The sequence below is a fragment of the Meles meles genome, chromosome 20 (genome assembly GCF_922984935.1).
Source record: "Meles meles chromosome 20, mMelMel3.1 paternal haplotype, whole genome shotgun sequence".
In the NCBI taxonomy this organism is placed as follows: domain Eukaryota; kingdom Metazoa; phylum Chordata; class Mammalia; order Carnivora; family Mustelidae; genus Meles; species Meles meles.
In genome coordinates, this window is record NC_060085.1 from 52,913,191 (window position 1) to 52,938,569 (window position 25,379).

Sequence of the window (25,379 nt, forward strand, 5' to 3'; positions counted from 1 at the left end):
GGGCCTGGGAGCTCCCTTCAGCCATACAGGCATGGTCTGGCAGACCTGGACCCCTCCTGGTGTTAAGGAGTCCAGGGACCTAGGGTGGAGCCTAGGCTCTCCATGAGTAAGTCACAATCACTCGGTTTCTCTCTTGACACTGGACGGAAGCTCCCTAGCTGGAGATGGTCACTGCTGAAGAGATGATGTTAAGGTTCAGAGAGTGTGATAGACCTAGGCCATCAAGGAGCTTAGGAGAGGGAGTAAGGGTGTGGGTTCTTACAGAGTTAAGGGCTGGGTGTCCAGACAGCAGCCCACCCTTCTACCCCCATCCCAGCTTCCAAGATTATTCCTCTCTAATGGAGAAATATTGCAAGGATGGAGCGGGGGAGCAGCACTTAAAGTGGAGCTGGGGACAAAGTGGGTGGGGCTCTTGGGTCTCCTGTTCTTCAAGGGACAAGCCCTGGCCTTCCATCTCTAGCTGCACCATTGATTCTCTGGTGCATCTGAGCCTTGCTTTTCTCTGAGCCTTTCTTTTTCTCAAGTGGAAAACAGGGACAGTGACATTTAAGGCATAATGCAAATATAATGCATGGGGCATAGTTGTTATTCAAGGAATTCCCTGGTATAGGCCCTGACGTTGGAGAGATTGGGGATTTGGGACAAGCAATGCAACTGTATCTTATTCATTACTAGTCGGACTGAAAGGCACTGTAATATGGAGGTTTCAGGAGCCAATTCTGGCATCAAGACTGCTAGGAGCACTACTTTATCTTATCCTTTCTAGCTGGGCATACCCTTCTTCTCTCTGAGCTGCTGTTTCCTCTTCTGTTAAGTGGAAATTAAAATATCTACACTGAAGCATCATTGATGTTGCGAGTAATTTGACCCTGGGAGGTGAAACTGTTTAGAACTTGGATGGGCCTCTACAGTGTTTGATCTGAAGATCAGTGTTCCCGAACAAGGGCTGGCCTTTAGTGGTGTGTGTGTGTGTGTGTGTGTGTGTGTGTGTGTAAGCGCATTTGTGCAGCCCTCAACCTTTGAGCCAACACTGAGATCATCTCTTGGTCTGGCCACATTCTTGTTTTCTGCTGATGCTCAGCAGAGGTTTGCAAAGTTCAGATTCTTGGGGCGCCAGGCTCCCCTCTGCTTCCCCCTCCCCAGTGAGGGGTGCCACCCACATCTTTTGTCCCATCACCTCCCTGCATTTGATCCTAGACCCCAAATCAGGCCATTCTTAACTTTCCCCAGTATGTGCCCCTACCTCCCAGACCCTCTGTCTCCAAATCACTTTCTTCTCCCAAGACCTCTTCCCCCAAAGTCTTGCTCATTGGGACTGTCCACTGTTGCTCATGGAAGGTTAATGACTTAATGGCAGGTTAAACTCGCTCCCTTAAATGGTGGAAGTTTGAAAGGTGTGATGTGGTGGAAGGAGAGAGACCGCCCACCGAGTTGTGCACCCTTGGACATAGTGACTTTCCCTCCCAGGGACTCCATTTCCCCCCAAGTCCAAATCCACGGAGGGCGGGGACCCAGCTGTCCTGCGGAAAAAGGCCTTGTGATGTGTACCGTGTCTGCGTTTCCACGTGTGCATTTATTGTTATTGCTCAGGATAGTGTTGAAAAGGCAGACAAATCCCATTAATTACAAAGAGCACAAGCCAGAGATACAGAGAAATAAAGAGTGTACAATAAGAGCACAGTCACTTCCCAGCCCCGATTGTCCCAGAGCCCCCCAGAGCCCGGGCAGCTTGTGGAAGCTGGAGCGGCACCATTTCCTCGCTACTCTGTTATAAAATATGTGCACACAAGAGTTAGCAAAGTGTGGCGACCCCCAAGAGGAAAGGTCCGGAGGGAGAGCACCACAGGCATTACAAAACAGACTTAGGGGGCTGAGAAGGTCCCGGAGCAGCCTCAAAGGTCTTGTTTTTGGTGGAGGGGGTGATGGCTGATGCCCAGGGCCTGGGATCCCCTTCCCTCTACTTGGTTGAGTAGGATCTCTATATCACAATCAGGAGAGCTTGCCTTGGAACTCGGAAAAGACCTGGGGGTTTTCTGCTATTGTTTGATAGGACTTGGCTCTGGAAGACCCAAAGCCTTCAAGAAACGCACCCCAACCATCTTCTAATGGGATCTCAGACACTATGGAGAGAGTTTAGGGTGGAAGGCATGTCACGGTACACCCAGGTGACAGCCTCCCTTAAGTGGAGCACGAATGCGTAGGGGGAGTCTGGGTGGTGTGAAGGTCCAGGAAAGAAATTGCTGCATCCCAGAGGACCTATCACACAACCGCCGAAAAAGCTTTGCATAAAGAACAAGAAGTGACACCTCCCACCCCTGACAAAAACAGAAAAAAGAAAAAAAAAAAAAAGTTCAGGAAAGGGAGACAGGAGTAAATGTTTCTTCATGAGGAGAATTAGAAATAAAAGCAACTGGGCCATGAATTCTGGTAGTTCCAGGTGTGGAAGAGAGCCCTCTTCCTCCTCTGGCCTGGGGAAGATGCAGGGTCCACCCCCAGGACAATCAAGGTGGGTGACTTTGGGTCCCAAACTGAGGTTGGGGTGGGGGGCTTGGTGGCCTCTCCTGGTGACACCCTGACTTAGGATACAGGTCCCCCAAATTTAGGATGCTCTTTTTGCTTCTCCTCACGGGACACTCTATCTAGTGACCCTGAGTGAACAGTAGTTACAATGGCAGGAAGGAAGCCCTTTGCATATCGAATGGCAGGGCCCTTGGGTGGGGGAAGTGCTCGGGGTGGAAAACTTGGCAATATTTGAAAGCTTACTTAAAAGAATAGCTGTGAGACAATGACCAGGACATTTTGTTGAAAAAGAAAAAGAGGGAAGGGTACTTATCCTTCCACATGATAAAACATTATCTGAAGCAACAGTAATTAGAACTGTATGTCTGGTGCAGATGAGCCACTCAGATAAGGGAACAGAAGAGAAATTCCAGAAACAGACCCAAATCTGTACAGGTTTTCAGTATGTGGTACAGGTGGCATTTCAGCATGGTTGGGAAAAGAGCAGCTATTCAGTAAGTAGGCTCCCCTGGCTGAGACGGGTCCAGAATCCTTGGCCCAGTACCGTCATTAACATTGGTCTGGTCTCAAAAGCGGGACACCCTCTCTCTTGTCTACTCTGTGTTCTGGTGAGGACAAGGGGCAAGGGACCATGGTGAGGGGTTGGTGGGAGCAGTGGAGGCTGCTTCAGAGTTAGGCAAAGCTCTGGCCCGAGTCGCAGAGAGGAAACATTCCTCCCCGCCCACCTCCAAAGGTGGGTGATTCTCCAGCCCCAGGGGTCACTGAATGGGCTCCCTGCTCTTCTCTCATCTGTTGAGGGGAGACAAGTTTGCTGAGCTTAGACCTCAGAAGGAATCTGCTATCTTCTCCTGGAGCCCTTGTCCAGAGCACAGAGAAGAAGCTAAGGGGATGGTGCAGTCCCAAAGTGGAAAAAAAAAAGTACATTACAGAGTATATATTTACTGTGTTCTGTTTGATGTTAGTTTTTTGCCTTTTTTTTTTTTTTAAACCACAGACATTTCAGAACCACACTGTGGGAGTAAGAAGAGTCAGCAATTGAAAGCATAACCATTGCATAGTATTAAATGAACAGAGACGGTGAGTTCTTTATTTACAATTATTGTCTAGATAAAAAAATTCATAAAAACAGATGAATGGTCATAAATTATTGACCCCCTAATGGGGTGAACTGCCAAACGTACCCCATGCTGCTAGATATAGGACGCAGAGTGCAAGCTTTATGTACTACAGTGAGTTTTGACAAACCAATCATTTCCTCTGTGTGTGTGTGTGTGTGTGTGTGTGTGTGTGTGTGCGCGCGCGCATCCATCATCCCTGACAAGAAAAGACCAACACTGATGTCGGGTGTCCTTGGTCACTTCCATGGCTCCCTGTTCCCCAAGCTAGGCTCCGCTCAGAGAAAGCCCTCCTGTCCTCCCAAACGAACAGGGAGCATGGGGCGCAAGTGCGGCTTTCCTGCTATCGGGGAATGAGGTCATGGACACAGGATTGGAACCAAGAAGAAGGTGGGGAGATGGAAAACCTTGAGAAAGGAAACTACAAAAAAACACCATGTTCCAAAGCTGCTCCAGGTTTTGTCACGTGTGGAGGCCTTCACTTTCTCGGCAGGAGAACAGCAGGCTGGCTTTTGGCGGTGTTTGTACTGGAATCAAGAAGCACATCTGAGGGCTGGTCACCCCCTTGGGGATGCAGTTTTCTCTGCTGGGTACATTCAGAGAGATTCCCTCACGACATTCAGGTGATGCTCTCACACATAGAAAGTCCTCCTTCCAGGATGGTTTTGCCAGGTGGGATGGGCTGACTTGGGATCCCAAAGCCTCAGGTTCCTTCAACAGCCACCCAGCCGTAGGCCCTCCCAGCTGACTATGGCTCTTTTCCCGAGTGGCTCTCATCTTATTTGTGGAAGAATTCTCTGGGCCTGGAGAAGGGAAGGGCCGAGCTGACACAGAGCAACTGTGGGAAGGGGTCAGTATGAGGAATGAATTTCGCAAGCGAGGTGGAAAGTGTTTGGTTTTCCTCGAAGCGTGGGACGTCATCGATCATGGTATTCAAAATGTCTTTTGCACTGTACAAGTTTATGGAAAAAGATCGTATGCTGAAAAGTCTCAAAGCAAACTTTGTATTAAATACAAAAGTTCTTTTATGAAAAAAGCTGATACCCACAAAGTGCTTAGCAGTTAAGAGGCTGACGTACAATTAAATAAGCTTTCATTAAGTGGGATTACTAGTGCTGTTATTGTCTTGGGGGAAAAATAACCACCTTTTCTCACCTGTGATACTGTAGGGTTTCAGAATGGCTTTCTGTCTGGGAAAGCAAGACTTGCTGTCAAAAGGCTACAGTATATATTGCGACTACAGGAAGACAATTTGGTTTAAAAATCACACTGAATACATCTCAATATACACGTCATAAGGTTCGTTCGGATCTAAATAGTGCAGAGAAAAAGGCTCTTCTTCTTCAAAAATAAAAATAAAAGCAGCCAGCCATCATGATCCAGTAGGATCCAGTAGGATCCAGCCATCATGATCCAGTAGGATCCAGTAGGATCCAGTAGGATCCAGCCATCATGATCCTCATCCAATAGGCCAACAGCTCATATGCTGCAATTTATAAGTAAATAAACCTCTAAATTACTAAAAAAAAAAAAAAAAAAGAAATCAACACAGTAGCATTTATAATATTGCAACACTACCTCAACCTTGTCCAGACAGTGCCAAAGAGAACCTCCTTTTGAAATGCTCTTCGTAAACTCAAGCGAGTTTCATCGAGAGAAAAGTCTTCGACCAGCGCTGAGTGGACCCTGTCATCCTTGGGCCGGGCCCGCCATTAGTGCTGCGAACCTAGGAAGCCTTCTCTCCTCCTCTCCCTGTGTCTACGGAGCACGGAGCACGGTGTTAACCTCCTTCCAGATGGCGACTCCTCTTCGGTCGCGTTTGGCTTCTGCCTGAGCCTCCCGCGGTAGTGACATAATTGAACGGAAACAGCAGGCAAAAATCAGAGCATGGCTATTGTAAAACATCGAGGTTGCAATCCAGGGAATTGTCTGTTGGGCTGAGCTGTTTTCTATAGCATCTCAGCCGCCAGTGTTCTTAAACCATACAAATAGCCAAGGACGTTATCTACAGGATTGTAAACAAATTACATTCTTGTTTTAGGACATAAATAAGTTAAAATAGAGCAATTTAAGCGGAAACAAGGCAACATGCCGGCAAAAAAACTTTATATATCCGTGTGTGTGTGTGTGCGCATGTATGTGTATATATATATATATATATACACACACATATATATATATACACACATATCTATATGGACGTATACAGTCTTGGAAAAGTATACGTTGATATAGATACAAAGAAATGGATATAACCTCGTGAGTGTTTATGAAGTTCTTCGGTTCCGTTGGTGCAAATTTACTAGGCGAGTTAAGCTCTGCAGTTTCAAAAAGTTGTTAAATTAACCTATACAACTGAGACCATGCTGCACAAGCATTTCAAAAACTCACAGACCAGTGGATTGGATAAATAGTCTCAGAAAAGAGTCTGTTTGCAGTTCCCGCCTAAGAAAACAAACAAAAAACCCTCCCCGACCCCCCCAAAACCAAACAAGGGGAGGACTGGAAGTGTCCAGTACATTCATGCAGGGGACATGGTGGCCTGGCGGGTGCATGGCTGGTCCGTGTTTGGGTGGGAGCCGGGAAGGGCTGGTTCTGGGAAAATCGCTCACTTCCATAAGCTCCCCTCCCCGAGCAGATCCCGCCCCTTGCCTCAAAGTGAAAAAGAGTTCAAACAGCATCGCAGCCAGAAAAAGGGTCTGTTGGGTGGAAATGTTGGTTTTCTCGCCAGTATTTGGTTTCCTGTTGTTGCTCGTTGCTGTTTGGGTGAGCTGGGTGCCTGGATGAATGGGGCCCGGGGAGGGGGGTGGGTGGCAGCGGGGTCCTCAGCTAAAGCGACGTCTCCAGGCTGTGGATGGGGCTCCCTGGACTTGAAGAGGTAGCTGATTTGCTTGTGTCGGTCGTCAGGTTGATCCCGCTGTCGATGGCGCTGTTGTTCTTGTTGAGCGATGACGGCGGGCTCGAGTTCTGCTTGAGCGCGGCATCTTCTTCCAGGTCGGTGTCATCAATGAGGGGGATGTGGGGTTGTGAATCTTCGATCCGGAATTCGGGGTGAGCCATGAAATTATGAATGGAGGTTCGAGACTCAGGCTTTTCTAGACCTTCATAGAGAGAGCTACGGAACGCCTTCACGACGCGAATCTGCAAGGGAAGCACAGGGGTGAGAAGCACTGTCCTGGGGTGAAGGGCAGCAGCCAAGCTGGGGGGGCTCAGAGAAAGGGTTATGGGGAGGGGTTAGGGCACAGCGGGCGGCTGGAATCCACAGTCGCTGGGTGTTATGAGCGCGGGCAGGAGGGGGAAGAATGGGAGAGGGGGCTCAGGTTATATGCATCCATGAGGTTTTAAAAACTGCTTTGGTTTTGATCAGAACTATAATATTAGGACAGGAGGAATCAAGCCCCATCACAGAGATAGTGGGAAACAGTGGTTAGAGGAAGCATAGTCCACTCCGGCGGGCACCCAGACCTAGTGAGAGACTGAGCCTTGTTAACTTTAAAGCAGAAGTTCAACCATGCAGAAGGGGAGCGGGACCAGGTGGGAATAAAGGAGGAAGGAGGAGAAGCTTGTTTTAGAACATTAATCTTAAGAAAACCACACGCAGTTAAGAAACCATACAACATGGAACAGATAACATGTCACGAACAGAAGAGGAACGGAAAGGAGAAACCAGTGGGATGAGCTGGGATGGGAGAAGACACATGAGGGCCAGAGAACAGAACATCAAACCGAAGGCAGCAAAGCAAACCAAAGCCAACTCAGGGCTTTCTGGGGTGCAGAGCAGAGGCAGCCAGAAAGCACGGAGGAGCCGGCAGACTGATGACATTCAGGGGCGGGAGCATGCCACGGTGAGGGGTCGGGAACCACACAGCACACACAGACAGACACACAGCTACACTTGGAAGCCTGGACAATGTGAACGGAGGTCTTTGTACCCAACGTTTCTTTCCTTCATGCATTTGGGAGGTAAACACTCGAGTATAGACTCAAAGCCCTGGCCAGTCATTGGAGTTGACTTTGGGGGTCTCTTATTTCCTGAAGCATTTTATTTCTTTGTTTGTGCTTTGAAAACACAACCCCCCCCAAAGGAGGCCAGAATCAGATGGCCAAACCCAGCCCTGGGTGGGATTCTAGAGGCTGTGGACCTGAGGCACAAAAAAGTACATTCTTTCACTTTCTTTGTCTTAGTTGGAACTCATGGTTTTCTGAAGAGCGAAAGGAGGTTGGACATCAGGTCTTCCAGACTAGTGGAAAGAGCACTGGACTTGTAGTCAGGGAGACTCGAGTCTGAGTCCTGGCTCTGCTACTTTTGATGCTTTAACCGTGGACAAGACACGCTGCCTCACTGGTTGTCCTCTGCCCTGCCTCACGGGGTGCAGAGGAACAGGACCCTCGTGTTGGAGAGAGGGGTCCCTTTCTCCAGACTCCTGGGAGGGGGAAGCTGGACCGGTCATCAAGAGGCAGATGGGAGTCGGGACAAAGGTATTTCCTCCTCTCTTCCTAGCCCCAACTCAGAGTGGAGGCGGTGGCAGGGGGAATACAAGGCAGCTTCAGTGCCTCCAAGGAGCAGAGCCTCAGACAAGTTGGCCGTGGAGTGGAGGGTGCGCTCACAGCCCTCCCTATAGAGCAGTGGGAACCTCCATACTACAGGCCTGAGGCAGGGGTGGGGTGGGGTGGGATGGGGGGGCAGAGAACCAGTGGGGTTCTTGTGGGGAGGCCCTTGTGGTACCAGGATCTGTGGACCTCTCAGCTAAACCCAGGGGTGTCTTGTTGGTGGGGCACAGTGGGGAAAGCCCTGTCCATGGAAGTGAATTTTCTAGATGGCTGATGGTTTTACGTGTCCTGGCGTGGGCTTATTGGGCTCTTTCCATGGGAAGTGTTTCTACAGCACAGGAATGCCTTTTGATTTAGTGTACACAGAGAAGAATTTAACTTTAAGTTGGTCAGTAATCCTTTTGGTCTTCTGGAAGACCATGGAGTTTTGAGATATATATCTATATATCTATGTTTCTCTCTTTGTCAGCCATCATTATTCGTTCTGACTTTTCCTTGTTTGCTCAAAAGCACCTCTGTCCCTTTTCCCTCTTATGTGCTGTGGGCTGGGGACTCCGGGGGACCCTGCTTGTTGGAATCATGCTTTAAATAAGAGGCATCAGGCACCAAGCGAGAGCCAGCAGACTACTGTGATAGCCATTTGACTGCTCGGGGGTCTCGTTCTCCCTGGATTCCCTGCTCGTGGCTCTGTAGTGATAATTAAATATTCTGATCTCCTGATGAGCAGGCCATTACACCCTTGATTAAGTGAAACCAACAAAAAAGGGTCATGGGCCTCAACTTTCTTATCTGTCAAATGGGAAGCATCGCCACTGTAACTGTCCAGCCTAGTGTCTGGTGTGTTCTGAGGCTGAATTGCAATAAGGTGGTAGGAGGAGGAGGGATGGTGGTGGGACCCTATCATGTGACTGAAAATGCAGAGGGGACGACACACAATGAGATGCAGGCCCCTTGCCCTCCCCCTGGCATGGAGACAACAGAAAGAATGAACTACTCTGGACAAGACTGTGGGGACAAGACTTTCGGGACACCCCACCACGGTCATCTCAAGTGTCCACTTCGGTTCTCTCCGCGGCTGAAATGAAAAAAATATGGGAAGAAAAAAAGCTCTTCCGCCTCCCATCGCTGCCTAACCTAAAGTGAGATTTTGGGGCAGAAGCTGCACTTGGGTATGGGGGGATGGGAGAGGGGAAAGGACCCGGCCTGTGGGAGTTCCGACACTGTGGTTTCATCAGCACAAAGGGAGCAGGAGACCCATGTCCCTCTTGGAAGGCTCTGAGGGAACGCACCGGCCCTGGGCTGGGACAGGCTGGGACGGTTCGACATACTCGAATGTTTACCCGGCTTCAGGGAAGCCAAGAGTCTGGGATTGATTCACATTCATTTCAGGCTCAAGGTTAAAGACTCACAACCTCTTTTAATTTCACTCTCTCTTGCTGAACTCTGTCTCCAGGGTTCTCTAGCCCTCTAGGGAAACAAACACATGGAATATTCAGACAGTGGAGAGGTCTAGGCCCCACCCCAGAAGCAAGCCATTTTCTCGCCAACCCAAGATTGCACTAAGTTCGTTACCAAAACGCTAATGAGAGGCACAGCTTTCTTTTCTTTCCTTCTTCATCTCTCCCCTTAAGAGATGCGCACTCCTTGCCCTAGCCGTCCTTGGAATCAGGAGGGGAAAGGGGGCATGGCAGCCAGAGATGCCCCCTGGGTGGTAGTGGCCAGGAAGTGGCCAGTTCTGGGTTAGGAGTCTCTTGTGCTTGCTTGGCCTGGTTGGTTCGAAGGAGGAGGACCTTCGCTGACCAACACAGAGCCTGCTACAAACTTGCTAAATACAAAAGTGGTTTGAGAGGTGTTAGTTGCTTGAGGGGTATAAGCGGGAGCGGCAGGGGGCTTGGCTTCGGGTTACAGAGCTGGAAGGTGCCCTTCTTCCCAGTCCCGGCCAGGCTGGCAGAGACTCCAGCAGAGAAACAGCTTTCATGGCCTTCTAGAGCCCAGAGGATGGACCCCTTTCCACTTTGTGAGGCTGTAGGCATGGGCACTGGTTCTGGAATGGAAATTCAACCCCTGCAGGCTCCAGGGCTATAGACTTGTCTGGAAAGTGGTGTGGGATGGTAAGGAAAATGAGGCACCTCGGAGTCAGACCCCTTGCCACTCACTTGTGTGATCGCGGCCAAGTCAGTCCAGTCCTCTGAGCCTCAGTGCCTTTCTCAGTGAAATGGGTGTATCGGCAGATCCTCCCTCCTATTTCCCTGGTGAGGCATATGCGAAGTGAAGGATGGGGGAACTACTTTGGAAAATGTTGAGTGGGGCTCAAGTATAAGGCCTCAGGGATGTGCCTTTAAGTTTCGGGGGGAAAAAACAAACTCACTTTTGCGTCAGTCAGAAGAAGAAAGCAAGAGTGTGGAACAGAGTTCCCTCCCAAACATTCTGGATGGGAGTCTGACCTGCCTGTCACATCACCGCATGCACCTGTCCGCCTGGGGCCCTCCACCTCACAGTGGTACCAGGGGAGGGATGGTTGGGGCTCCTCACCCCAAGGTCATGGGTCAGAAGTCTGCCCCACCACAGACCTTGGTGGTCAGCTCTTGGCCACCCAGGGGACGGTGGTCTAACTCCTTCTAGGGTATAAGATCCCAGGTGTCTTGGGTTCAGCATGCACAGGGAAACCGTCCTCTGCTGGAGAATCCCTAGGAAGAAGCCCCTGCCTGCGTGGGAGGCAGCCTACCTCTCCAGCCCACCCAATCCAGAACTGTTTCTCTGACTCCCGGCTACTGGTGTCACACCTCCCCGTGTGGGAGAAAAGCCTTGGACTCCTGAAGAGACCCTGCCTGGTAACTAGAGGGCCCTCAGAATCCTTGGAGAACAGAGGAGATGCTGTGTTATAGCAAATATTCAGGTGAGGGAGGAACTGGGAGTTTTCAGTGAGAGTTCGCACTGTGACTGTCTTGATCAAAATGTGCGTGTTGAAGCTATTTTGGGGGATTCCCCTTTGGAACCAGTACTCTTGGCTGGGGGATGGTCAGGCTCCCACAATACACCCCAAATTACAGTCTAGATTCTCCAATAGAGGGTAGGAATACGAGATACTCAAGGAGGCAAGGTGGCAGCTGGATGAGGGGGTCAGGCCTGGCCAGCCCCTTTGGGGCCTCAGAGAGAATGGAGGGTGGGCAGATGTGGATGTAGTCTCTGAAGAAGGAGTCTTGAGAACTGGGTGTCACTTGACTGGCCTTGTTGAATGGTTTTATAAAGGACAGAAGAAAAGGTGAGAATGATGTTGCCCAGGTTTGAGGTGACCGAGCTCCTTCTCTAGGCTGTGAGAACTAAGGTGTGGGGCTAAGCCATGGGAAGACTTCCAAAGTCTGCCTGTGTGCCCAGAAAAGCCAGGCAGGCTCTGGCTGTGGCCAGTGTGAAGCACCGTGCCTCAAAGAGGTCAGATCCAGCCAGAGGGATGTGGGAGTCACCAGGAGGGATGGCAGGAACCCAAAGAAATGGTTTCTTTCCTCAGAGACTCTCCAGACTGGAACCACCTCCCCCCCCCCCCCCCTTTTTAAAGTGATCTCTATACTCGAACTGGGATCGAGTTGTGTGCTCTACCAGCTGAGCCAGCCAGGCACCTCCAGACTGGAACACTTGGTCCTTGGACTTCAAGACAGTTGGTGGTGCTGAGCAAAGCCAGGGCTAAGTGGATGCAGGAGGAGGTCAGCTCAGTGAGGCTCTCTGCTGCAGGGGGTAGGGGCAGGATGGGACCAAAGTGTTTCCTGCCCTGAGAAAACCCGGCAGTGCCTTCCTAGAGGCTGTCACGGAAATGTGACTTGGACCCTGTCTGCTCAAACAGATCTCCATTTCACCTTGGGTTGCCTGGTCTCCCCATCCCTGGGTGTTTGTGCTATGAATGAACCCAGAAGGGCATTTCTTCCCTTTTCTGCCATGTCCCTGTTACCCTGCCTACCTGGCAGGGCTGCACCCCCTGAACAATCACGGGACATGAGCATAGACCAGCAATAGGCTCTCTGTGGCTAGTGTTTCCCATCAGAGGGCTCAGGTGGCCCAGTTCCCACCTGGCACGCAGGTCCTCTCCTGCTCAGTGGGAGGGGATGTGTGCAGTGAGTGTACTCTGTTTGGATAGGGGTACAGGCACTGTATAAAGTTTGGAGAGCTGAAACCCAGAGCCCATTCCTCATCAAAAGCTTGAGGGCTGGGACATACACATTGTGGCAATCTGAGAAGACCAGGACTAGGGGCTCCCCCGCTGTTTGGGAGGGGCTGACTGGAGACAAGGTAAGGAAGGTAGGTGGTAAATAGAAACTTCTTATTCCCTCTGGGGCCAGAAGCTATGGAGGGGTTCAGAAAGATCTAGATAGGCCAGAGATGAGAGATCCAGGTCAGAAGTGGTGGCATGAGAAGGTGAGCTTGGCAGGAGGGAGAAGATGGAGGGGGCCAGAGTCCCTGCTACCCTTCAGATGAGGAAGGGCAGGAAACCATGGGTTGGACCAGATCCCTCAGGGCCTGCCGACACCCGGCCAAGAAGTGAAGCCTGTTCACTGTTTTCTGCCTGAGGTCAAGCTGAATGGGTAAGAAGCCCTGTCCTCTCTAGGAAGGGGTCAGACCTTCAGCGGGTGGGGTAGCAGTGTGTAAGGGAGCTAATGCCATCGGATGGATAAGGGAAGAAGGCAGAGGGTTCTGAACTACTGTGGCTGGGGCCTTCAGGGTGTGATCTCCTTGGTGGCCTGGGACTCCTCGCCCATTGGGACCTCTGATCAATAGTGACCCCTCACTTGGCTGGACCCCACTGTGACTGACTGGGATCCCTGATGGCCTTGACCCATAGTAACCCTTTGCGTAACTAACTGTGAGACTCTGATCTCCTGGCCAACTTTGACCTTGGCCTTGTAGGCCAGGCTTTTCCTGTCTAAGTATGGCACTAGACCAATTGGCATACTCTTTGCTGTCCTGGCTGACTGCCCCCCCTTGGCCGCTGTGACCCTCTGGTGGGCTAGAGCATTTGATCACTGTAAACTCCCCACCAGATGCCAATTCTTGACTGACCCAGATCTTTTTGGCCACTTTTGACCTTCATGACCCCCTAGCTGAATGGTTAAGCCCCTGACCCTGACCCCAGCCAACCCTGGCCCACCAAGGGACGGCCACCCCATGACTGGCTATGCTCTCCTGACCAACGGGGACCCTCCTCAATGATGGTGTCCCCTCAGCCCCCTGGGCCTCGCCATGAGCGACTGCCCCCCATGTCCTTGGTGCCCCGGCCCCTGCCCGCCCAGCACTGGCGTCGGTGGCGCCCGAGGCAGTAAGGATTCACACTCACGCCCAGCTGCAGCAGGAGGAAGGCTGGTCGGAGAGGAAAGAGCATTGGACAACGACACGCGACTAGGGCTAGAGAGATTGGCTACGTCCTGGCTCTGGCTGGTGACGGAGGACTGTCTCCGCAGGGCTCCCTGAAAGGAGGCCCCGCTCTTGAAAGTATTGACTACTTCAATCTGCAACGGAGGAGAGAACGAGACAAGTTGCGAGAAGAACGGACACACAGCTACACGACTGACAGGCGCAACGGCACGAGCACAGCCGCAGCCACGGTGACAACGACAACGTGACTTAAATCAAACAAAGACTACCAGACACACTCAAAGGCTCTGAAAGACGTCTGCTTGGTGCCAGGCCCCTCTGTAGGCCCCAGAGTGCTGGGGAGGGCTGGCCACAAGGGCTGCGTGCTGGGGTTCTCATTGCGGGAGGAGAAGCCTGGCTGTGTCAGGAGGCTCTGGGTGGGACACCTGCCCCGCCCCCCACCCCAGCTCTCCGAGAGGGCTGTCTTCTGAACCTCGGTCACCCCTAAAACCGGGGGGGGGGCTGTGAATGCCAATGAGGAAATGTTCAGGAGTGCCCTGTGGGCGTGAAGCAGCCCAGGCAAGCTACTCTTGGTTACCTAGGTGCAGTCTGGGCAAGAGGCCCACCCTCTCTTACTTTCCTAGTCCCCTGTGTCCCTCATCCCACTGGGCTGTGAACACACAGCCTGGATTAGAACTCCAGCCCGGGCAGAGGGCTACGTGACAGCGTGTGGCCTGTGTGTGGGGGGGCTGGGAAGAAACCCATCCCACATGTGCTTGGCATGTGTGCCCTGCCGCGCACGTACGTGTCTGTGTAGGCACGGGGAAAACCCAGAGTGGCTGTGACACAGTGGCGGGGGCTTGGAGGGCAGGGTCTGAAGGTCCTGGTGGGGAATATGTCCACATGTGCAGAGATGCCCGGATCTTGCAGGCTGATGCCCGGGCCCGGGAGACTCTGGGGTTGGCCTTGGCCTCACACTGACTCCTGTCCAGCCCTGCACCACCCCTCCTGGTGGCTGCTCCACACCCCTGACCGGAGCCCCACACTCACCTCAGCACTCAGGCCCCCTCCCCACTGAGGGGCATTCCCCCGGAAACCCATGGGGGGGTGTGACCCCCAGGCTGAGCCCTCGCTGGTCTGGGGGGTGAGATGGAAGTTTCCTGAGGAGGCTGCAGCTTCTTTAGCAGCCACAGGAGCGTGCATGTGGGGAGCGAGGGTGTACCGAAGGCTGGCGAAGTGAGAGAGCAGAGCCGGAGCCCCGTCTCTGCAGGCCTGTGGGGTGGCACGGAGCACGCCCACCTCCATCCCCCGCCCGCCCTGGCTAGGTGTGACCCAGCCCCAGGAGCCTCCTGTACCTGGGTCTGGATCCGATTAAGGCCTCGGAACCACAGGATCTGGCCTCGCCGCAGCTCCCTCTCAGCGTGGTCTATCTCCTCCACATCCTCATTGAGCTCCTCCTCCGGGATCTCCTCCTTCTGCGTGAGCCTGCCCGCCTCCTTTAGGAACTTGAGCCTGCTGGTCGGGATGGTAGCGATGACCTGCAGGGGGTCCAGCGTCAGGGTGATGGGGGCTGTCCCTCTGGTGGCCTCCTCCCCAACCTGCCCCCCCTCCCCACTTAGTTTTGGTCTGCCTGTGCCTTAACTCATCCTACCTGTACCTCAATCCCATCTTTTATAATTCTTATTGATTTGCTTTGTAATTCACTCAGCCATCCAGGGTTGGGGGCACAGTGGAAAATCTTGGCCTTCAGGAGTTGGACAGGCGTGACCTTGAATACCCCAGACCTTCTAGGTCATGTGACCTTGGGTAAGTCATTTAACTTCTCTGAGCTCTGGTTTTCCCATCTGTAAAGCTGGGGGGGGGATTCTTAGAGTTTGAGGATTAAGCAAGATGGTGTGTCTAAGTTGCTGCGCATGAACCTGGCCCACAGCTGGTCCTCAGGTCCCTGGGCGCCTTCCTGCTGATCACTGGGTCCTGTGATACCTGAGTGTGGGCAACAGAGGTGCAGGGTCTGGGTACCATGGGGCAGCCAGTCCTGGGACTCTGGGAATGGTTGTCCTCCCAGAAATGAGAGGAAGTATGAGTAGGGGATATGCTTTTATCCTTAATCACCCTCCAAAGGACTTGTCCGTGGGGCCGAGGTGTGAAAGCGAGGCTCTATGGGGAGGTTGAGGTGGCAGAGATCAGAGGCTCCTTTCATATCCTGTAGGGACAGATGAAGGCTGGCCTGCATACAGACTCATGGGTTCCCTGGAGGTTTGAGCATTGCCCCCTGGCATCATCCTCGGGCATTAGGAGTCTGCTCTCCCGGATGCCAAGAGTTCCCTGAAGGTGTGGGTGCCAGGCGGATAAAGACGGCCTGGCTCTACGGGTGCCCAGGGGATGGGCTCGCTAAGTCAAATCTAGTTTATCAACTTTCCAAAGAAGCTCCAAAGTTTCAAGAAGGACCTTTTGGATGAAACTAAAATTTCTTCCTATCTTCTAGTTAATTTCTGCTACTGCAACTTTCCACTCAAGTCTGGAACAGCTTGAAGACAAAGAAAATGTCTCAGGCCATTTGGGGCTCCCACTAGCTGGAAGAGGGAGCATCTTGGAAATAGAGACCCTTTGACCCAGATCTGGCTCCAGGTACTTCTAACAAGCACTGCATGCTGGTCAGCCTGCAAGTAGTGAGTGCTGGCAAGGGGTGTGTGCGTGCGTGCGTGTGTGTGTGTATGTGTGCACGTGTACGCACACATGCCTAGGATTTGGGCAAAAGTAGGGAAGGGAACTGGTGGGAGAATGTTCTGGGACACAGCTGGAAGGGCCCCCACAGAGCATCCAGCCCACGGTTTCCCCCAAGTGGGAGAGGATGTCAGACCCAGCACTGCGTCGCTCAGAGCCAAGGCAGAGCTCATTCCTCCTACATTTCCTCGGAGCTCTCTTAAGGAATCTGCTTGGTGTCATACCACTTACTAATTATCCTCTTAAACAACAAGCTGGCTTCAGGCTCTCGGCCTTTTCAGGCCATGACATCGAGTTAGCGTTTAATAACATTGCTCTCATTATGTTATTATTTTATTTTGTTACCTTCTCTTTATGACAAATGATACTGATTTTCTAATCATGTTAATAATATAAAGCTACCTTTTGAAACAAATTTCAATAAAAAACTGGTTTGATTGAAAGAAACTATCAAACAAATAATATGTTCAGAGGTATGTAGACATAAGGCAAAAATCACAGTGGTGGTACCCTAAAGACCAGTATGTGGCACCTGGGCCAATCCCCATTGCTCAGATGCCCAGAGATGGAGAGGGCCTTGTTTAGGGTCAGACACCGAGTCCATGGCAGAGCCAGGACCCATTCTTGGGACTGGAGGATTCCTGGTCCAGCTCTTACAACCCCCCTGGAGCTTACCTGGCCCCAGACAAGCTCTCCCAGTCCGATGAATATGCACCACATCCACTGGTCCAGCTGCAGAGGAGAGCAGCTGAACGGCTTCCCCCCAAACTGCACAATCACTATCTGGAGGTCAAAGGGGTGCACAGGGACAGAAAGAGAGGGGGAGAGACACAGAGAGTGAGTCAGGGGCCAACTCAGGGGGTCTGGGCTCGCAGAGCACAGCCAAGGGGCTCCGGCTGCTCACTGCCCACCCCGGCCCAGATGAGGTGGGGGCCTGGCTACCTGGATAGCAAAAGTGCCCAGCACAATGGTGCAGAAAATAGGGTTCCGGAAGATTCCATCGAAGACATTCCGCTCGCCGTGGATCTTGCGGGCGTTGATCTCATTGAAGAGCTGCATCATGACGAAGGTGTTGAAGATGATGGTGTAGTGCTCCGAGGGCGGTGAATGCAGGGGTGCATTCCTCCCACTGTCGATCTGGAACATCTTCTCACCTGCCAAGCCGAGAGGGCGGGAGCGGGGCTGAGGGCCTTGCTGGGGGAGACACTGGGCCCTGAGTGGGGGCCTCCTCTGCATAGCCTGGTGGGTCAGGCGGAGACAGAGGCAGCGCTCTGGATACCGGGGTTGGGCGGGGGCTGCACTGTTGGGTGGTCCCTAGTGTGCGTGGAGGGATGACAAAGCCCTTTCTTCTCTAGGGAGAGAGACATTGGGTGAACCTTATTCTGCTTTTCTGTGGAAACCTGTTAAAGGTGGAATGCCTTAACCTGTCCTGTCAGGTGACACCATTTATGAAATTGACCTCCAGCTGGCAAACTCATCTGGACTGGGAAGACTGGGAGGATGGGTTGTGAACCTGGAATCCCTGGTGGGAGGCCATGGCCTTGGGCTCCCCTGTAAGTGATGGTTCTTGTAACTGACTGTGGCCCTTGCTGAGACCCCTGGGAGCTTCTGGAGCTCTTCTAGGACATATCGATTGCTATGTGGAGGCCGGGGCATCTAGGCCAGGCTGGCTCCAGTCCCATGGCCTCATTCTCTTGTACTTGAGTTATCACAAGATGGGTGGAGAGTAGCTCCCCGGTTGCTGTGTGGACACACACTGATGACAAGCCTGAGGCCATCCTATGTCTCTTGGCAAAGCTCTCTAAGCGGGTGCCAGGAGGGCTTCTGGGGTTTTCTGAGTGTGAGGTGTCTAGCTGAATCCAAGACCGCTGAGAATAGGTGCTCAAGGGAAAAGCCAGCATATAAACCAGGAACTTGCCCCCCTCTCCTCTCCTACCCGGCAGCCTTCTCTCCTAGTTTTGCATTTACATGGCTTATTTGAAGACTCTAAAGATAACCTTGACAATAGTCCTGCCAATGCATCACCTTCCAAGTTTGTGTAAGAGGACTGCCCTTTAAGCAAGAGGATCCATGCCCAATACACATCTGTACCCTAGACCTTGAGGACAAGTGCCTGTTGGCATTGAAAGCCCAGGTCCTCACGCGAAGGGGCCCTGCCCAGGCTGGGGACTCCCGGCTGGCCCCGACTCCCTGTGTGACTGTGAGCCAGCCCCTTCCCACTCTGGGCCTCTCTGTGACCCAGGAGTACGCTTTGCCTGCGTCCTCTCTGAAACACCCGAGGGAACCAGACCCAGTCTTTATCCAGGCTCTTCAGTCCAGTGGCAGGTCCCCTCACCTCTGTGTGCCTCCGGGCACTCCTGGTAATGCGTGATGGGGACAGGCGCCTGCCTGGCTGAGTGCGGGGAAGACCTAAACGAAGCAAACAGCCTAAAGGAAAATGCTATGGAAATCATGGGCGGCTCTGCAGGTGTTTGTTCCCTCCCCGAGGAGAGGTCAGTGAGGGTGCCTGCACGGGCCGGAGAGGTGCAGGAATGGGACAGGGAAGGGGCCAGAGACTTGGGCCCCTCCAGGGCAGTTGTGAGGGGCAGAGAGCAGCACCTGGGTGTCATCTTGCCTAGTGTGTACTCCGTGCCTGGAGCTGTCATCGGTGGAAGAGCCCTGGCTTTGGGGTTGGCCAGACCTGAGACAGGGCCCGGCTCTGCGCAAGAATTGATATGTGACCTTGAGCAACTCAGTGCATGGCCCCGGGCCCCTATGACTTCGCTGGCAGACAAGAGGGCAGGTATGACTCCAGAACGCCGGGTCCAGGCCAGGGCGTCCCAGGTAGGCTGGTGGGGGACTCACCAACAAAGAGAAGGGTGAAGATGAGGGTGAGCTGGTAGACGGCGTGGCCCAGGATGTTCTTCATCATGGTCCGTGAGATGAGGGGCTTGTTGCGGCCATATGGCTTCCGCAGAAGCAGCGTCTCGGTGGGCGGCTCCGTGGCCAGCGCCAGCGAGGCGAACGTGTCCATGATGAGGTTTACCCAGAGCATCTGCACGGCCTTCAGAGGGGAGTCCTGGGGACAGCAGTGGTGGGGGAGGCTGTCACGGGGGAGGCCGGCCGCACCTGCTGCTACCACTGTCCAGGTGTGGGCCTCAGCAGCTCCTTGCTGGCATCTTGAGCTGGCTCTGCCCAGTGGGTCTGCCTTCGGCTGGCCTGTCCGCTGGGCTCCTGAACAGGCACCCTGAGGTTTGCTGGGCCTTCCCTTCCCTGAAGAACAGCCTAGACCTGCCCACCATTCTCCCCCAAGGAGAAAATTGGGTCTTCCAGGCCTGATGGTCAGCAGCTCCTTGCCTTCTTCCTACTTCCCCACCATGTGCTGTCCGTCCCTTCAGCCCCCATGGACACATCTCTCCTGGCTAAGGCCAAGCTCTCTCTCGTCTCCAGCACACATCCTGTCTGCTCGGCCTCCTGCTGCTGCTTTCCCCTCCACTATCCGTGGCTCTGGTCTCTGTTGTCCCACCAACAGTGCCTATGACCCCTGTCCCCTTGTTACCACTACCTAGTTCCTTCTTACCTCATCATCCCACTTTACCTTAAGCAATTATTGTGTGTATCTATGATTCCAGAAATAACATACATCCATGGTAGAAAATTCAGGTGAGTAGGGAATAACAAAGGAAGCTAAAACTCGTCAGTGATCTTGTGACTTACAGGCGACCAGCATCCACATTCTGGTGTGGATCCTTCCATTTCTCTCTCTGGCTGAGACTGGGATCATATGGTCATACCGCTCAGTGCACAATCATATCATGTGGGGCACACTGCCTCGAGGAGCTGATCTACTGTCCCCTTGTACCCCCAAGTATCTTGTCCTTGGCAGCCAGACTTTGGCCTGTCCATGTCCCCTGAATCCCTTTCTCCAAGGTCACCAGCACCTTTCCTGTCACCAGTCGAGAGATGCATTTTCCAGTCTCCTCTCACTGAATTCCTTGCCTCGCCTGGCCAGTTTCCTCCTGGCCCCTGACCCCACTCTCCTGGTCCTCCTCCTCCTTGAACATTCCCTCTCCCTCAGGGCTCCTCTTCCCCAGTCTTTTAACTCTGTGCCGCCCACGGCCCCTTCCTTAGCCCTGCTTTCCTCTCCACACCTGTCCCCCTGGCTTGCGTTGCCCATCTCTCCCTCGTGTCACCCTCTCTCCAGCCCAGGCCTCCCCCTCTGGTGTTAGCTTCATCCACGGTGGAACACCTCCTTCAGGAAGCCCACTGACCCTGTAATCCTAGTAGCCTAAACTAAGCAGTTCTTCACCCCTCTATCATTTCTTAGTGCAGCCCCCGAGGCCCACTCTGCTTGCACCCCATACACTCACTCACCTCCTGGATTCACCAGAGCCCCTTCCTCCAGGCTGCCTCTCCCACCTGTGCCCCAGAGCAGCCACCTTCCCCGTGCTCTGCACCTTTTGCCTGTTCATCAGCCTTCTCTGTTGACATGTGCCTTGGGGTCAGGGCCCCCCATCTCCCCATCAAATCCTGCATGGCCCTGCCACCAACTCAATCTAAAGCCTTAGGCAAACTGGTAGTCTTCTTTGAACCTGTTTCCCCATCTGGCATCAGTGGGGTCCCCCAAGGAGCCTTGCAGGAGCGACTGTGCTGTAGGAGTGTTCCCTGAGCCACCACTAGAGGGAGTCTCTCATCCATAGACCAGGAGTGGGTCCTTTCAGCAGAGGGACCCACCAGCCACCTCACAGCTCTGACTCTCAGAATAGGGTACTGGGTGCTGCCACATGCGGCCCCAGTGGCTCTGAATGCAGCAGAGGGGAGCAGCATTCCTAAGGCCACAAAGCTCTCTGGGGGAAGTGCTGCCTTCTGGGCTTCTGGGGCTCCTCTCTGCCTAGGAGCTTGTCTACCCATGTGATTGCCAGGAGGCCTTAGAATACTGGCCCTTTCCTCCCCAGACCAGGCTGGTCAGCCCCGAGGGGAAAGCAGGAGGCTGCAGGAACAATGGCAGGTCCCTGGTTGGTCCAGTCTCTGAGCCTCAGTTTCTGCTTCTGTAAAATGGGGATTATCATAGTTTCTGCCTCATGGGGCTGGGCGAGGAAACGCGAGGCTGAAGACATTCAGGCCTGCTGGCTGGCTTCCCCTGAGCTTGGGATGGGGCCCCAGATGGTCATCTTGACAGACAACTACCTCTCCCAGTGACAAAGAGCCCCAACCTGGCCTCAGAGCCACACTCCCGATGGGACTAAGGCCCCCAAGGGCCCTGCTGGCTCCTTGCCCCCAGCTGGTAGCCTCATGGGCCCTGCCTGGCCCCTGCCTCCCTTTGGGGGCTCTGCCTTTCTTCGAGGATGACCTCTTCTGCCTCCTGGAGAGAGGACCAGGTCTGTGACTGGGTCAGGCAGCCATGTGGGTGAGGATTGACGTCTCCTATTTGCCAGATGACCTTGGGCCAGCCCCTCACCAAGCTGAGCTTCATTTCCTTGGGCGGGTGCTTGCGCCTGAGGTCTGTGATGCAACTCCTGGTCCTTGGTAGGGGCTCCCCCAGGCTTTGGCATGCCCCATCCTGCCCGCCTACCCCCGCGCCCGCCCCCCCGGAGGACCCACCTGTGTGATGCAGGCACCCGTGAAGGCCACGATCACAGCCACCACGTTGACCGTCAGCTGGAACTGCAGGAATTTGGAGATGCTGTCATAGACGTTGCGGCCCCACATCACTGCCTTGACGATGCTGCTGAAGTTGTCATCTGTTAGGATGATGTCTGAGGCCTCCTTGGCCACGTCCGTGCCTGCGATGCCCTGTGGGGACAGGAGCCTGTGTGCGGCGGCTGGGTGGTGGTGCACAGCTCGAGCAATGCTGTTCTCATGCCCTGCACACCCTCAGTCCTATACGCCCATGCATACTCCCAGCTGCCCAGTGCGGCCAGACCACATGGGGTGTGTGTGCATGTTCTCCTCCCGGCCCCAGTACCCTAAGGCCAACTCTGCCTTCAGGAAGCCTTTCCCTGGCCCGTCCTCTCCCACAGCCATCATGGCAGGGAGCCCTCTTCCACCCTTCCAGGAAGACCCTGGGGGCTGGGCTGAGCCTTGAGAGCACTGGGCATGTGAGGTAGATGGTGGGTGAGCAGAGTGTGAACCGGGAGTCCCGCACAGCCAGTCTGAGGCTGTGTTGCCCACACCCCCTGCCTGGGAGCTCCTGCCAGGTCCCACCCCCGGGGCCCGCTGCCAGCTGCCCCTACCATGGCGAAGCCCACATCAGCCTTCTTGAGTGCAGGCCCGTCATTGGTGCCGTCCCCGGTCACGGCCACCACCTGCCGCTGCTCGGTGTGCGTGCTATCGATGATGCCTGTGGGGCAGGGCAGGAGTGTGTCAGGGCCCTGGGACACTCTGTGGGCCAGAGGCAGCCTGGGGCTGGCCCTGATTGTTGGGAGGATCCCCGGCTGGGCCCAGCCTCCTCTCTGGCCCCTGCCCTACCTCCCCCCCTCTTGTTGTGGCTCTTCCCAGCTCCAGGCTTGCCCACAGCTGCTGGCACCTGCTGGGGATGTTGAGAACCTGAGCCCCATGCTGGCTGGTGGCCCTCTGTGGTCTGGGCCCTGACGGTCTCTCCAGCACCCTCTTCACTCTCTGCAGCCCTTGGCCACACGGGTGACCACCCCAGCTGGAAAGGCCTCTCCCTCTGCCTGGGTTCCAGGAGCTCCTCCCTTCTCCCACCATCTGCTCCTTCAGCACCTTGTACCTGGGGGTTCAGTCACTCCTGAGGAGACCTGGGCTGTCCCATTTGCCAATGGCCCCTGATCCATCATCTGGCCTTGACCTCTCTCCAGACATTCACCCTCAATAAAATATTCAGGAGAGCCTGCGTGGTTCAGTCGATTAAGCATCTGGCTTCAGCTCAGGTCATGACCCTGGGGTCCTGGGACTGAGTCCCGCATAGGGCTCCCCGCTCAGTGGGGAGCCTGCTTCTCCCTCTCCCTCTGCTTCTCTCCACTCCCACCCCATTCTCTGTCTCTCATTCTCTCTCTCAAATAAGTAAAATCTTTTAAAAAAGAAAAAATAAATAAAAAGAAAATATTCAACAAATAGAATAAACAGATGGCACGTGGCCCGGTCACTGAGCTGGGGCCAGTGGAAAAGAGTAGGTGAAGGGTGTCATCATTGGGCACATGTGGAGTTTGAGAAGACAGATTAATGGGCAGGACAGAGATTTGAATGTTACTCTTGGCATAAGCCTCTCTTACCCCACACCTCACATCCATCACTGATGTCTGCAGATTCCGCTCCAAGATCCCACAGGAACAATTTCATTTTTCTCTGTCCCGACCCCCTGTGCCAACAACATCCCCCCTGCTCCCCACCAACCCCAGGCTGCCCATCCATTCTGCACATCAGTGCTGGGATTTCTCTCGACCCCTGCCCACCTCCCCCAGGACTGTCCTGTCCCTTCCTCCCCAGGTGAGCGTCATTCTACCGCTACCCACACTGGCGTCAGGGTGACCTCCATGTTCTTAGCTCTAATCAGAAAGTTCAAAATCCATGGTGGTCAGGCTTCACCCATTCTCTGATTTTCTCTCATCTCTGGCTGTTCTCAATCTGTGCTCCAGTCACAGGAATGACTATCTGCAAAGCTGGCTCCCTCACCCGTCTCCCCAGGCTCTTCCCTCGGCTAGCTGTGCCTGTCCCACAACTGTAGTCTCAGCTCAGATGCCACTTCTCCTGGAGAAGTCTTTGTGACTCCCTGAGGACCCTCACCTGCCCTAATCAGATCACTGTAGCTCCGGTATGTGTCTCTCCCTATGCTGTGCCTGGCAAGCAGCATCCGTGGGATGATGGAAAGGGTCCCCGACTTGAGAAGCCTTTGTAGCCACCAACCATTCCCCAGCCCTTTGCATGTGTCCAAGTTCCACTCTCTTCAGGCCTAGCTCCAAGGCCATGTGCTCCGGGAGTCATCCTGGGCTGCTCCCCCTGACTGGCAGCAGTCTGAGTTCCCGGGCAAGACTCAGCCTCCAGTCTCTGTCTACTGGGCATTTGATGCCTTTGTTCCCCCTGCTTCCCTCCGCTTTCCTACGTGCTCCTCCAGAGCAGGGAAGGCGCTGAGTTTTCCTCCTGCCTGGCCAAGTGAGCTTCTTCTACTTCTTCCAGGTGTCTGGAAATCTTTGCCTCAGGTCTTTCACAGTGCAGTTCTCTGCCCCCTTTCTCCTGGACCCTCAACCCACCTTCGATGGCCTATGATGTGGCATCCATCCCTAGCCTGAGTGAGAGGCCAGCAGAGGGCCCTACCCTTCTCTTCCACCAATACAACCTCTAGGTCTGTGCAAGGAAATCTATTTAATGTCTGCTGGGGGGAATCTGGACCATGAATTCCAAGAGGGAAGGACCACGTTTGCCAAGAGCAGGGCCTGGCACGTAGTAGGTACTTCAGAAACACATATCAAGAGAATGAGTAATTGAATGAATGAGTCATCGAAGAAATGGGGATGGGTTGGGGGCGCCTCCTGCTCTGGTATCTGTGGTTCTGGGGTGCTGTGTTTCTGTCCCCAAGCCAGATCTGTCTCCATTGATGTCTTTGGGCAGCATATTGGGAGAGGAATCAAGATGCTCCAGCGATGACCTCAGCCAGAAACCTGCCCTTTGGTGGCCATTTTAAAGATGGAGAAATTGAGTCCCAGAAGAGGAGAGACTTGCTGAAGGCTATAGAACAGGTTAGCAGCCAAGCCAGGACTTGAAGCCAGGGCTGTGTGACTCTAAAAATGCCCAGCACCTGGCCACCTACATGGGCTCCACAGGCGGTACACCTTCTCTCTGGAGGAAGACAAGGAAGGAGAAGGATGCTAGCTTTTGGCCTCATCTCTCAGGCTGCTATTCCCAGGATAGCCCACCCTGAGGTTCCCCATTACAGATGCTGGTTGGGGTCCTCAGACACCAGGCAGACCAAGGGTCTCAAACTCACAAGCTCTGGGGACAGACTGAGAACATAAAGAAGTGAAGTCACCGGGACAGCAGACAATGAGGAGCAGGGAAGACTGATTCGAATGTGAGGGGAGAGTCTGTACCAAGTCATCCAAATTCAACATAAAAAGGGTTCTATACCAGCCAACCACAACATGTCTGTGGGCCCTATCTGACCCTTAGGCTAAGAGTTTTGGACATAGACAGACCCAG

General features: G+C 53.6%; 1 protein-coding gene across 14 annotated transcripts in view; it reads right to left on the reverse strand.

The window, feature by feature from the left end:
• Positions 1 to 3,471: 3,471 nt before the first annotated feature.
• The window catches only part of ATP2B2 (ATPase plasma membrane Ca2+ transporting 2), a 367,384-nt gene continuing 345,476 nt past the window's right edge, over positions 3,472 to 25,379 (reverse strand). For 9 of the 14 annotated variants that reach the window (XM_045990363.1, XM_045990365.1, XM_045990358.1 and 6 more), the window contains 7 exons: positions 22,460 to 22,566; positions 21,828 to 22,019; positions 19,092 to 19,305; positions 17,190 to 17,401; positions 16,923 to 17,030; positions 14,879 to 15,061; positions 3,472 to 6,776 (listed from right to left, as the gene is read on the reverse strand). In XM_045990363.1, coding sequence (XP_045846319.1) covers positions 6,465 to 6,776; positions 14,879 to 15,061; positions 16,923 to 17,030; positions 17,190 to 17,401; positions 19,092 to 19,305; positions 21,828 to 22,019; positions 22,460 to 22,566 — 1,328 coding nt within the window. In that variant the 3' untranslated portion in view covers positions 3,472 to 6,464. Of the gene's footprint in view, positions 6,777 to 9,598; positions 9,654 to 13,506; positions 13,679 to 14,878; positions 15,062 to 16,922; positions 17,031 to 17,189; positions 17,402 to 19,091; positions 19,306 to 21,827; positions 22,020 to 22,459; positions 22,567 to 25,379 lie in introns of all 14 variants that reach the window. The other 5 variants (XM_045990367.1, XM_045990372.1, XM_045990371.1 and 2 more) reach the window with 3 other exon arrangements.